General features: G+C 36.4%; 2 protein-coding genes across 2 annotated transcripts in view; one reads left to right on the plus strand and one right to left on the minus strand.

Moving 5' to 3' along the window:
• Positions 1-6,311: 6,311 nt before the first annotated feature.
• Positions 6,312-8,507, plus strand: LOC136259240 (tripartite motif-containing protein 2-like). The gene has a single exon (XM_066052729.1). It carries the CDS (start codon positions 6,312-6,314, stop codon positions 8,505-8,507), a length of 2,196 nt encoding a protein of 731 aa, XP_065908801.1.
• Positions 8,508-8,978: 471 nt separating this feature from the next.
• LOC136259241 (uncharacterized) overlaps positions 8,979-14,776 on the minus strand; it is a 29,946-nt gene continuing 24,148 nt past the window's right edge. Inside the window, exons 5-6 of the mRNA XM_066052730.1 lie at positions 9,347-9,373; positions 8,979-8,986 (exon numbers count right to left, since the gene is read on the minus strand). Of these exons, the coding sequence (XP_065908802.1) occupies positions 8,979-8,986; positions 9,347-9,373 (35 nt within the window). The remainder of the gene's footprint in view (positions 8,987-9,346; positions 9,374-14,776) is intronic.

Genomic DNA, 14,776 nt, shown 5'->3' on the forward strand with positions numbered 1-14,776 from the left:
ATTGATCAGAATGATTCATAAGGTTCTTGCCCTCAGTCAACTGAGACTGAGGAACACATAATGTCTACAAAACAATTCCTTACTGCATGGTTGGGCTAGTAAATTGTTATACATAACATGCTTAGGAGACCAGCTACTATAAAATAAATGATAAGATCTAGCTATGAATTGAAGAAAGTAATTTATTGCCTTGGTTCCGTGTGTTTAAGACACTTATACTGAATTGATTAATATTTGTTTTAAGGCTTTACCAACAGCTTAGAGGTGTCCTACAGCCTGTTTAAAGATATTATATTAAGTATGTTTGAAAAGGTGCAGAAAGGAAAAGAAATCCATGACTGGACCTGGGCAGCCTTGAACCTGGCCTCCAATTTACAGTTGATTATTAATCATTATCACACAAGTACACTGTTTGATACTGGCATACACAGTATCATTTTTAGAAACAGATCAGCATAAGAAGCTTCCACTGAACTACCATCAGTGGTTATTTTGGTAAAGTAATGTTTTTTAGGACCCCAAACTGCTAACAGTGCTACTTTTTAATCAATTTAAAAAGCAATATTATGTTACCAGGCCTACAAAAATAGGTCATGTGAGCACATAAAATTTGCCTACTTTTCATGACAGACTCATAACTTTCTATTGTATATAACTTTTCAAATCACATTAAATATTTATTGGGTAGATATTCCACTCTGGTACTAAGATGTAGGTTGTGCCCACATACTCTGTTTTTGCAGGCTCAGTCACATATATATATATACCTGTGCCAAAAACAGCCCAGCTGTAAAAAAAGGCGAGCCGGGCCAAGAATGCACAAGTACATGTTCATGGAGTAACCAAAAGACATGATATCAAAATCTGGCCAAGAAAGCATTTACAGTATAGGCACTTTTGTGCATTCATTTTCTATATGCTTCACAATATCACATCCAGCCAGGGCCGGAGCCCAGATATTTTAAGTGGTCAGGCCATTCATAGACTGCAATGGAGGTCATAGTCATGCACACTACATTTTATTGATTTGAAATTTAAATCAGATTATCTATTGTAATTCTTTTGTGTGTGCTAGCTACAGCATGCATTAACATGCTAAGCTAAGGAAGTCTGGGGGCATGCTCCCTGGGAAAATGTTTGAAAATACATGTTCTGAAATGGCATCAGGAAGCTATTTTACATACTTGGTCTCTTTCTGCATTTTAACACCAAGAATATATCCAGGTAATTTTGAGCTATACTGTATACCAATTAATTCAATTACTTTCATGATACAAAGTGAGTTTAGCTTTTTTGAGAGACAGAAGCAATTTTGATTGTAATTGTTAATGCATTATCAATTACAATTCTATGCTGATGGTTCACTGGAAAGTAATTTGAAGACAATTAAAATGGATATAATGGCTTAGATCAACCAGACTGAACCAGTGTAAAGAGTGTATACTGAATGCTCTATAGCTATTATCACGATGACTGTTCTATTAGAGTATAATGTGATGACTGCTCTATTAGAGTATCTCGATCTTTTTGCAAATTCAAGTGGCTGAAAAGTGGTCCGGCATCGGCCCTGAATTGTTGTGATCCCTACTTGAATCTACATTTTCCTAATTTTTCTTTGTATTTGTTTGTTTACTATTTTAGTGAACACTGGTGAACTGGTGCACAACACATCAAAAAAATGGTGTCTGGAAGGCATTTCATATAACAAATTTCACACCTGAATGCACCCTGATGATCAATTATTGAAAAGCAAAGTTATGTGGTGGCCATTTTATTTTCAGCTATATGTTTCACCGGTTACACAATGTTACAAACTAGCCCTAGCTATATTAAAAATCCAGACAATAACATAATAGTCAGTACCAGGGTTTTTAGTCTCTTTCCTGGTAAATTTTCACAAATCAAATGATCTATCAAAACAGAGACACACTACCCACAAATCAACACAGACATGGTGTGGAGAAAGAATAGGAACACAAAGGAGGACATATGCATAGCTATATCACTGGATGCATACATTATAGCTAGTAGGTGAAAAGGCAAACCTCAGGCTAAAACAGTTTAGAGTAGGTGCTGCTATTATGAGACGGTAGGTAACATGGGACACCTTGCTGTATTGTCACGATTTTTCTTGTCATTAGCACTTGTTTATGTAGTGAACATGTCATGAAAACATTGGTTATAATACTTTCTCCAGTACTGCACAATGCAGTACACAAAAGTTATTGCAAAAATGGGCCTATAGCTAAAAATAAAGTTGCACATGTATATATGCACTGTTGTATGCACATTTGCTAAGTTTTTTGTTTGTGTGAACACGATGGCAATCTGCAAATGTAAGAAATGCCATTAGTTGATTTCAAATATTTGATTAGTTGGACTTAAGCTCACAAACCTCTGTTGGCAGCAAAGATTACACATTAAGGGGCATTGCTTACAATTTAAAATATTATCAATGAACTGAAAATATTGTAAGAATCATTTTCTTCCTTATTCAAATTCAATGCAGAAAACTACTTTTAGTGTATGGTGTCTCATATAGTCTGCAAGTGTCCCATAATTGGCTGATTGAGCATGTCTTAATTTTTCTGCATTACTTGCTACAACAAAATGATTTTTACCACCAGTAGATAGGGCAGCTAGTAGTGAACTACATATCAAGTTTTAATGTTTTTGGGTGATTTCCTTTTGCTTTTACAATGGATTAAATATGTGTATCTCACTATACCCACCCAGATCCCATAATTGGGTCTTTTACCATGTCATGCTCTACTGTGTATTATTATACTCAGAAGAATTAGCTATTATTGAGATTAAAATACCATACATATATAGATATCAGGATACGTGAGCTTTAAACTTGGAAGTCTGAACCTATTTCCCTTGGAATTATTATAGTATGCATGGATTAAAATTTTCGTATCTCATAACTGCAGCATCTACACTAACTGTAGCATTAACTATAGTCTGTATTTAAGGCATCAGTTAGTTAGTTAGTTAGTTAGTTAGTTAGTTAGTTAGTTAGTTAGTTAGTTAGTTAGTTAGTCAATAAAACTTCTGTTGAATATGAGGTTTAGAATGCCATAAAACTAGTTGAAGGTGTTTAACAAGGCATAATTTGCATTGACTATGATTCAATAGAGCACTAAGAATAGAAAACTGCAAACCTTCATGACTTTTACTATCCAGTACTACTGACTGTTTATTTAATAACATTGAGTGCATGTGATAATCAACTTTTTAATTATTAGATTCATTACAATGAGGTACTTATTCATGGTTTTTGTAAGGATTCTTCTTGGACACAGATGTTGGAGTCAAGGATGTTGACTCATATATATATATGGAATCAAGGATATCGGTTAACAGGTGTAGCAGGAACATCATGTGTAGGCATGTAATGATGTGGTATAGCTTATAGTATGATTATGTGGCAGCCCCCATCATACTAATATAGCCTTATAAGCTCAATTTTGCTAACAACTGTCTGATTCAGTGATATGCACAGGTAATTGTATTTTATTGTGTGTGTCCTCCATGTATCATACATCTATGAAGTAGATAAAATTATGACCAAAAAAACATACTATATGAAGGTCACTCAGTACTAATTTTCATGCCTCAATTCAATACTTTAGGTAATTAAAATCACTCAGGTTTTTTTGTAGTGATCCCTACCAAGTAGCGATGATAATAGCAAGCATCATTATGGCAGAATTTTGTAGTGAATTTCACTTCTGTGTATGCTGAAGGGAAAACATGCATAGTAGGGGAAAATTCTTAGGCATGTTTACTTGTGGGTGGGTGGTCCATTTCCAATAAAGATTGGCTGCTCTATTTTCCTAAGTACAACCACAGCAAACAGCATAAAAGCATATATGAATATATTAAGTTTGTATCTTGTCTTGGAGAAGCAGGTATAAGAAATGTGGCAATCTGACTCAATAATACATGCACTGACATGTGAACTGACGCTTTTTTAAAATAGGGTCATACAGCATACAAGAAAAACAGATAGTAATTGAAATTATACGGAATAATTATTTTAGTGTTGACAGTGAACAGATGTGTGCGGTGAATGGGAAACAGAGAATTTATTCGGAGTAACCTAACATTCTGCTATAGTATCCCTGCACAAAATAGAAAAAGATAATGGACTCCAGTCCTATAAAAGTGCATTGAAGTAATCACCAGCTAACCAGCCAGCTAGTCAATATATATATTACATTTGGTTATCAATTTTGTCAAAGATATGGGTACACAGAAGGTATTGTCTGCCTGCAAAAGCGCCCCTCACACCAACATGCAAATATACATACACAGCACATGAACAATTACAACAACAGACAAAACAGAACGGTTTAAAATATAGCTATACTAAAAGAAAACAACGAAGTGCAGTCTGGGGATTTGACAGTTGTAGCATGCGAAGGGGAATTGTGTCATTCCATGACTACATCAGTTTATATATTCTCTATCGCTGGCATAATAATTCTATATAATTAGCTGCCATAATTATATATTCTCTATACTGATATATATATATATATATATAGTCGGCTGGCGTAATAATAAGGAAAAGCATTTCTAGAAGTATACATATGATCTGTGAGTCAGATGTGTCAGAGTGCCTGTAGCCCATCTGTTGCAATTCGATGAATTATAATGATTAAGGATGTGTTCATTTTGTGCATGGCTAGCTAACTACTATAGCTTGAGGAAGAATAACCATGCACAGAAAACAGTGATGAGACATGTGTGTGCAATGTGACTGTGACATGTGCATGCTTCAACAAGTTCAATTCAATTAGTAAATGGACTCTTTCAGTAACTTTGACAATCACATCTGAGAGATGTGCACCATGATATCACAAATAGGATATGAAAAACTGACTGTTGCTTCTTCCTCGAATGTTGTCACTGAAAACATCCCCAGCTAAGAAGGGCTTAAATTTTATCATAGGTGTTCTGGGAGGTAGCTAGCTAGCTAGCTATTTTAACAGTTAATCATGATGATTAATGATTTAGTACTAGTCTCGCATAGCCAGACTGCTTATTCTTGGCAAGGCGCTTATCGATTATTATTATTGTTAATTAGCAAAGCCTACTAAGGGTAACACGCTAATGAGCATTACAATCACATATTATATTGCTTACAGCATTCTTAAATGTTTCTAGATCTATTGTGTCAATGTCAGGAATTTGAAGGGAGTTCCATTAAATAATTGTTCGAGGGAGGAAGGAGTATTTGTACACATCAACTCTTGTTTGCAACTGAGTTAGCTTGAGAACGGGTGTAGGACACTGGGGTTGGTGACGGTAAGCAATGACGAGGTATTACTATTAAGTTCTTGACAATCTTAAAAAGCAGGCGAGTCTAGCGATTGTTCTTCTGTTTTGAAGTGTAGGCCATTTAAGACCAGTTAACATGTCTGTGATGCTATCATGGTTTTGGTTAGATGTGTGCCAGGGTTTATTCAAAACAAAGCGAGCGGCGCGGTGTTGAATCATTTCTTAGTTTACTAATACTAGTGTGATGATTAGAGCAGGCGCTTATAATTCTAATCGATAAGCGCCTGAGTACTCCATGTAGGCTCCCTAAGTCGAGCCCAGCTGTTGTAATTTTACTGTACAGTGAGTATGTCGACAAGTTTCACAGTCAACCTGTAATCTAAACATAGATAATAACTATGATCTAAAGAGCAATATTATTTATAATAACCGGAACCAGAATCAGGAGTGGCATGGAATGGAACGGAACGACTAAACCAGGTGAAGAAGAAATCAAAGCTGAACCCGACCCTAACCTGAGGTTTGCCTGTTAAGCATATAATGATGTCTTTCATTGTCCGTATGAAGGCAAGTTTTTGGTGAGTTCGAGGCGAGCTAGGGTTGGCCCGACTTCGCTCGCTCCAATAGCTCGCCTCGAACTCACCAAAAACTTACCTTCATACAACTAGTGTGCTTGATAGTGGAGTAACCGTTCCGTTCCATTCCTGATTCCGGTTATTATAACTTGCCGATTTAAAGTACCGTAGGCGCTCACGTGATCGTACCAGTAGGGATTTTTATTTTATTTTAATGATTCCCTTGGGTCGATGACGTGATCGTACCAGTAGGGATTTTTATTTTCTTTTAATGATTCCCTTGGGTCGATGACGTATCTACATGGGGCATTTCCTGTGAATGCTTTCACCTTTTCCGGTCACTTACTCTGACAAACAATCTTAGTGAATTTATAGACTTCGCTTTGCCGTCTTAGCGCATATTTATTTGGAGTGAACGACGACGATTCCGCTACCACCCGCACTATGTCGAGTTCTTTTCATATCAAGAAAACCGCCGAACATTTAAGCTGTCCAGTCTGCCGTCAATTATTCAAGAACCCCAAGTTTCTACCTTGTTACCATTCCTATTGCGAAGGATGTCTAGAAAAGATTATGGAACGATCCAAGATCACTTGTCCCGAGTGCAGACAAGAGGCAATAGTTCCTACAGGAGGGGTAAAGAATTTTCAAAGCAACTTCTTTGTCAATCGCATGATGGATGAACTAATATTCAATTGCAAAGAAGACAGTGGAGAAGTGCAATGTGATAGCTGTGATGAAGCTGATCCTGTGGTTTCCTATTGCCCCGATTGTAACTATTTTCTCTGTCAAGTTTGTAACAATTATCACAAATGTGACAAGCTGTCTCGTGGACATGGCACAGTTCCACTAAACAATCTCAAGTCAGATCATGAAAATATACCCAGAGTGAAGATGCTGCGATGCAGAGAACATGACAATGAGATGATTTTCTATTGTGAGACATGTGAAGAACTTGTCTGCTCTTCATGTACAATGAAATATCACAGTGGCCATGAACATGATACCATTAAACGAATGGCAAACGAATTCAAGCGAACCATTAAAGAGAACACTTCTGTGATTGACATGATGATCACTGCTTATACTGATGCACACAAAAGCATTAAAACAGTGAAGGAGCAAGTGAAGAGACAAGGTAAAGATGTGAGTAAAAGAATTGATGCTTATTACGATGGCTTGTTTGAAAGGCTAATGGAACAGAGGCAGCAACTGATTCAAGAAGTACACAGTGCAATAGACATAAAAGAAAAGGCATTGACAATACAGTTGGATGAAGTAGGATGTATACTGGCACAACTCACTCACATAAAAGAAGCAAATGAGTCCGCGAAAGGAAGTATTAACCATCAAGAAATTTTATTAGCAAAAAAGCAAATTGACGAAGGAATGAAACAACTAGCTGATGATCACAAGAAGCTGAATACCCATATGCAACCTGTAGAAGTGGACACAGTGCAATTCTTTCCTAACCATGACAAGTTATCTTTTCCACAATTTGGAGAAGTGTTTCTACACGTCGATCCCCTCCATTCCACAGTATTAGATTTCCCACAGTATATGTTCAAAGGTGTCAAAGTAGACTTCAGGATTTCTGCAAGATATAGCAATGGCCACCACTATCCTAGAGGAGGTAACAGAGTAACTGTAGCTCTACAGTACAGCAAAGGGGAAATAACTACTACCACAGTAAGGGATTGCAATGATGGGAATTATGAAGTCTCATTTGTACCTCAGGAAGTTGGAAATTTAAAAGTGTTTGCCTCTATAGATGGACAACCAATTAAGGATAGCCCTTATCATATCCTGGTTGGCAGGAACTATCCTTCAATAAAACAACCCACCAACATAGTGAACTACCATGGTAGAATGGGTAAGCCTTGGGGCATTGCATTTGGCCCTAAAAATGGGGTATGGGCAGTTGTCGATCAGTCAAATCATTGTGTGTATGTGTTCCAACATGAAGACTACTTTCTTTGGAAGTTTGGAAACAAGGGCCCCAATGTTGGTCAACTAAACAATCCTTGTGGAATTACATTTGATGTTAGCAACTTTTTATATGTGGCTGACTTCAACAATCGTAGGGTACAAAAAGTTGATATTAATGGCAACTATGTGTTCCACTATGGTGAAGGTGCATCTGGTGAACGAACCCTAGACTCTCCAGTTGGTGTTGTGACACATGACAATAAAGTATATGTCGCTGACTCAACTCTTAACTGCATAGTAAAGTTTACAAACAATGGTGGATTTTGTCAAACCATAGGAAAAGGACTGTTATGCAATCCCAATGGAGTGATAATCACAAAGCAAAACCATTTGCTTGTTGCAGATTGTGATCATGGCTGCATATTTTCTTTTACACTTGATGGTCACTGTATAGGAAAATTTGGTGAAAATAAACTAAGTGGTCCACGTAGTCTCACTGTTGATGAAGATGGTTTTGTTTTTATCACGGATACAGGGAATCATCGTGTTATAGTTTACAGCAAGGATGGTTGCTGCATTCATCAGTTTGGATCCAAAGGCAAAACAAATTTTCAGTTACTAAATCCACGTGGAGTAGCTGTCAGTTCAAATGGTAACATCTATATATGTGACAGCCTTAATAGTTGCATCAAGATATATACATGCTTGTAATTTTTTACTGACATTCACACCTATAGATCTAGACCTTTTGTTTTTGTTATCACATGTACACAATATGTATGGAAATAGTCATGTTACTTATGTACATTGAAATGGAATCATTACTATTTAGTATATACATATTTTCTCTGTTCAAGTATGTTGATAGTGACACATGTACATCTGCAGTCTCAACTCAATTGCTATTATATAAACTAATAAGGTTTTCCTGCAACATATAACTGCAAGTTGATATCATAATGCCTTATTAAGTATTCCCCATAAATACTTCACACACCAAAAATGCAGTGAATAGAAAACAGGGACTTAATGTGGTTTCACACATATGATACCATAATATCCATTCTCATTATTAACAATTGAGAAATTTAATATCCCTTTTAATTTTCTTGTTTTACAAAATGAAGTAATATAACTTTTTTTGACCCTAAGCTAGTTGTTTCCACCAGAATCAACCTATCATTAGGTAGCTATAACATATAACATCACACAATTTAATGTATATATGTCATAGCCATTTTTTATGCCAGTATAACATTGATGATACTGAGTAATGTCATAGTTGAAGTTTGCGATTTATTTACAAATATGTGATCCTAGCTACATCATTAAATTGCATGCTTGCATTATAACCGTATAACTATGGTATTTCTCAATTGTATAAATACTTTACATCGTGATCAAATAAAATATGTTTACTCATGATCTTTACTATACTCTAAATATAGCATACTTATGTACAGTAGCTAATGGCAAATCAATGGAATTTGTATGTTAAATGTAAACAACAATTATTATATAAACAATAATTTATAGCTAGAGGTACTCACAGTAAAAATAATCTTCTTCCTTGAAATCTAGATGTGAACGTTGCATTAATTTAAAGAAAACAAATAATTATTAAAAACTGCATTTGATACATGATGCAACTTATACAACATAATCTATTCAGGAGTATTATTTTGTACTACAGAACAGTTAAGTGTGGTAAATTCCATGGGAATATTTCCCACATTCTGAATTGACATAATATTATGTAATAACTTATGCAATTGTTGTGGAGGTTCATCCTAAGCAAATATTAAACCTCAAAAGAGTCAAAACCATGAACACCTATAATATAGCATCTTAGTAAACAAACAGTAACCACACCTAAACACATGTGGTACTGTTTCGATGTATAAACCACAATACACTCTGTAATGTAATAAGCTGAACAGTGATCTAATACTTTGTATGGTGACATTTACATAGAATGGACAATGCATGGTGATCCCCATTTCATTATTTATTTTTGTTGGCTGCATGAACCACACTGACTGGAACAAAGCTGCCCAAGGACAAGATGGAACCACCCATCCAAGTACAACATTTACTCATTTAGCATCAATGATCTTAATGTTTCTATTGGGTGGTGCCAGGGAAATCATTTCTTCCTTTATTTTGTCAGCAAATCTTGGGAACATTGTGACCAGATTTGTGAAAGGAGTCTTCCACATGCATCCAATTCTCGGAAGACTATAACTCAGTATTCAATATACATAATTATTAACCTGAAAAGTTTTCCATTCACTGAGCTATGTTAGTGCCCACTACTAACCAAATGTCAAGTCAATAGCCTTTTCCAATCTGAAGTTTTGAGTCATCAAAGTTGGTAAAATAGATCAAGACACCATTTTGCAAACTGGTCACAATAATTTGTGTTTCATCTGGACACCAGTTGGCATAAAGATCCTTTTGATTTTGTACATCACATTTCATGATAGAATTGTATAGCATAATTCATGAATACTTTCTGATAATTTCTTCATGACTACAGGCTTGAAAAGAGCTTTAGGATAGTGGAAAAAATTGTCACCGTAAACATTAATTTTCAAAATTAAGTAATACATAGTTACTCTCCTCGTGGATACTGACATCAGTAGCTGCCTTTGGGGCAGCCATACAGTAGCACAACCTCTCTCCTTGATGTCACAAACTATCAACTGTGATAGTAAAGCAGAATCCCTAATCATTTTTGTCACCTCTGAATGGAGAATGACAGTAGTTGCCTGAGACAATAGCAGTGTAGAACATTACATTATAGCTAGTTTCATGCAATGAGAAAATGGCCTCACTGGCTGCTGCTGTGCTCAATGAAAGCCTCAGAGTCATCATTTCTTTTTCTCTGTTTGCCTTGACTTACAGCTTTGTATCCTGCATTGAAATCATTTTGGTTCATCAATCCAACCATCATACCAGGTATGGTTGTTTATATGATCTATAATGTTAGCTTTTGGGTTAGTTACCTTTCTGATCCATGGTCATTGACACTATCAGCTAGTCTACTGTCATCACTAATTTTGCTGTAGTCAAATGACAGTAATTACAACAGTTAGTTCAAATGGTTGATCATACACATGCACCACCTCCAGAAATGTTTAATGCTACAGTTTTTTACAATTGCAATTGCTTTTCTTATGAAATCGACTGACAAAAAATCCGCTACTGATATATGTGATTCGGTTATAGTGAGACTAAAGAGACTAATACTGATTAACTAGCTATATTGTTGATGATAGGAATCGAGTTCCACAATCTGAAAGAATAAATTAATTCTAGTTTGCTTACAACTAAACAATTTAGCTACTTATAGCTACTAGCACATAACTATGACTGCAGACAATACATGGAGTTATTGGCTGTCACAGAATGTGGCATGAATATACAGATAGCAGACCCATGTAGTGACATAAACATACATTTTACATATCTTTGATTTTATAGTATAATTTATGTTGTTTTCATCAATGAGTTTTATACAGAGGTGTCCAGTCCATTCAATTACTCTAATAGAGAATACAGTGGAGGACACTCTAATTGAACAGTTCATTATTCAGATATAAGGCTACCAGTAATTATCACTGCATATAATTTTGCTTATCAGTATTTAATTATAATTTATCCAATAATGGTCACAGGGTATTTCTGAGGCAAATAACATGTGCATGAGTCTGACCACAGTAAGATATAATGTCATAATTAATAGATTACTGGTTTAGTTTTTTTGCTTATACTGCTAATCATAATAATCACTGTTTGTAATCGGTTGCTAGGACACACTGCATTTCCACAACTGATTATGAGAATATACTATAGCTGTTATAGCACAGCAGCCAGATCTGCATCAATAACAATCAACTATATATAGCTCAGTAGTTTTTTCTGTGCTGTGTTAAACTCCACTATGCTTTCAATAGAGAGTGTGTTGTCACACATTTCCAATATTCGTGTTGTTTTGTTGTATGTCACAGTATACTGTATCTATGGTTACAGATTTTGTCTTTTTGTACTTTATGTATCTCTAATAAGCATTAAATGATTGACTAACAAAATTAATAATAACACCAGCTTAACTGACTACTTTAACTATATCAGAATAAAATACCTATGTGACTGTAGACAGTGGAGTCATCATGGAGTGACAATCTTAAGAAATAATGAATAGGCAAGCTGTTCACCAGAAGTATACATAAACACAATTTACACAAACATGTACTACATCTCCTCATTAATTTTGTTCACTTAGTATCTATGTGTGTGACACTGTGAATTCTATACCGGTAGGTGTTCAGCCCATTCAATTACTCTAATAGAGCATATAACAAAAACACAAGACAAAACACTCTAATTGAACAGCCAACTTTGTTTTCAATTTCTGGATAAGGATATATACAGTGAAATATCTTTAGAGTGCATGCATGCCTCCCTCTGCCAAGCCAACTTTCCTCAGCACAAAGTAGAACCCCCAGCACCACAGTTTGGTAGCCATGGTTACAGATATCATACAGTCATTATAAACAGACCTTTTGAGAGCTCTAAAAGCAGTAGCAGCATGAGATATTCTAGCATTCAGTTTCATTTGCACACCACTGTGGGATTCCACAAGAGAGCCAAGATAATTAAAACTTGTTACAGAGATTATAGGGCCAGACCTACTTGCCCCCCTGTAGGTCAGGTCTAGAAGTGCCACTGAGTGAAATTCAAGCTTGAATGTTCTTGTGCACAGCCCTGATCAGCTTGTCTTGATCAGACTATCAAGCACTCTATACTTGACAAGGATTAGCTGCATTGCAGCCATAAGTACTGACTTCTTCAAGTCTATATTAATAGACTTAGTACCATGCTCAATAATCTTTTCTGCTAGTCGGAATGTCGAACTATGTCGAATTCTTTTCATATCAAGAAAACCGCCGAACATTTAAGCTGTCCAGTTTGCCATCAATTATTCAAGAACCCCAAGTTTCTACCTTGTTACCACTCCTATTGTGAGGGATGTCTAGAGAAGATTATGGTACGATCCAAGATCACTTTTCCCGAGTGCAGACAAGAAGCAATAGTCCCTACAGGAGGGGTAAAGAATTTTCAAAGCAACTTCTTTGTCAATCGCATGATGCATGGATGAACTAATATTCAATTGCAAAGAAGATAGTGGAGAAGTGCAATGTGATAGCTGCAATGAAGTTGATCCTGTGGTTTCCTATTGCCCCGATTGTAACTATTTTCTCTGTCAAGTTTGTAACAATTATCACAAACATGACAAGCTGTCTTGTGGACATGGCACAGTTGCACTAAACAATCTCAAGTCAGATCATGAAAATATACCCGGAGTGAAGATGCTGCGATGCAGAGAACATGACAGTGAGATGATTTTCTATTGTGAGACATGTGAAGAACTTGTCTGCTCTTCATGTACAGTGAAATATCACAGTGGTCATGAGCATGATAACATTAAATGAATGGCAAACAAATTCAAGAAAGCCATTAAAGAGAACACTTCTGTGATCGACATGATGATCAATACTTACACTGTTGCACACAAAAGCATTGAAACAATGAAGGGGCAGGTGAAGAGACAAGATAAGATGTGGGCAAAAGAATTGATGCTTATTACGATGGCTTGTTTGAAAGGCTAATGGAACAGAGACAGCAACTGATTCAAGAAGTACACAGTGCAGTAGACACAAAAGAAAAGGCATTGACAATACAGTTGGATGAAGTAGGATGTATACTGGCATGACTTACTCGCATAAAAGAAGCAAATGAGTCCATGAAGGGAGGAAGTATTGACCATCAAGAAATTTTATTAGCAAAAAAGCAAATTGACAAAGGAATGAAATAACTAGCTGATGATCACAAGAAGCTGAATATTTACATGCAACCTGTAGAAGTGGACACTGTACAATTCTTTCCTAACAGTGACAAGTTATCTTTTCCGCAGTTCGGAGAAGTGCTACTACATGTTGACCCTCTCCATTCCACAGTATCAGATTTCCCACAGTACGTGTTCAAAGGTGTCAAAGTAGACTTCAGGATTTCTACAAGATATAGCAATGGCCACCAATATACCAGAGGAGGTAACAGAGTAACTGTAGCTCTACAGTACAGCAAAGGGGAAATAACTACTACCACAGTAAGGGATTGCAATGATGGGAATTATGAAGTCTCATTTGTACCTCAGGAAGTTGGAAATTTAAAAGTGTTTGCCTTTATAGATGGACAACCAATTAAGGATAGCCCTTATCATATCCTGGTTGGCAGGAACTATCCTTCAATAGAACGACCCACCAACATAGTGAACTACCATGGTAAAATGGGTAAGCTTTGGGGCATTGCATTTGGCCCTAAAAATGGCGTATGCATGGGCAGTTGTCGATCAGTCAAATCATTGTGTGTATGTGTTCCAACATGAGTACCACTTTCTTTGGAAGTTTGGAAACAAGGACCCCAATGTTGGTCAACTAAACAATCCTTGTGGAATTACATTTGATGTTAGCAACTTTTTGTATGTGGCTGACTTCAACAATCGTAGGGTACAAAAAGTTGATATTAATGGCAACTATGTGTTCCACTATGGTGAAGGTGCATCTGGTGAACCTACCCTAGACTCTCCAGTTGGTGTTGTGACACATGACAGTAAAGTATATGCAGGGCCGCCCAGAGAAATTAAGGGGCCCAGGGCAAAGAGTTAAAGTGGGGCCCTTGACCCAAGTTGTAAGGTGAAGACCAAAAAAAAAAAAAAAAAAAAAAAGGTCACAACCTGCTGGCAATACAATAACTACCCATCACCAACCATATCTCCTTATCTATAAGCTTGCTATACTGCTCCTCTGAAGAATACTGTGACTGCTCTATTAGAGTATTAAGATCTGACTGCTCTATTAGAGTATATCGATCTTTTAAACAGGTATTCAGGGGCCCTTCATGGGGCCTCCTGGGGC

The sequence above is a fragment of the Dysidea avara genome, chromosome 6 (genome assembly GCF_963678975.1).
Source record: "Dysidea avara chromosome 6, odDysAvar1.4, whole genome shotgun sequence".
Lineage (NCBI taxonomy): Eukaryota > Metazoa > Porifera > Demospongiae > Dictyoceratida > Dysideidae > Dysidea > Dysidea avara.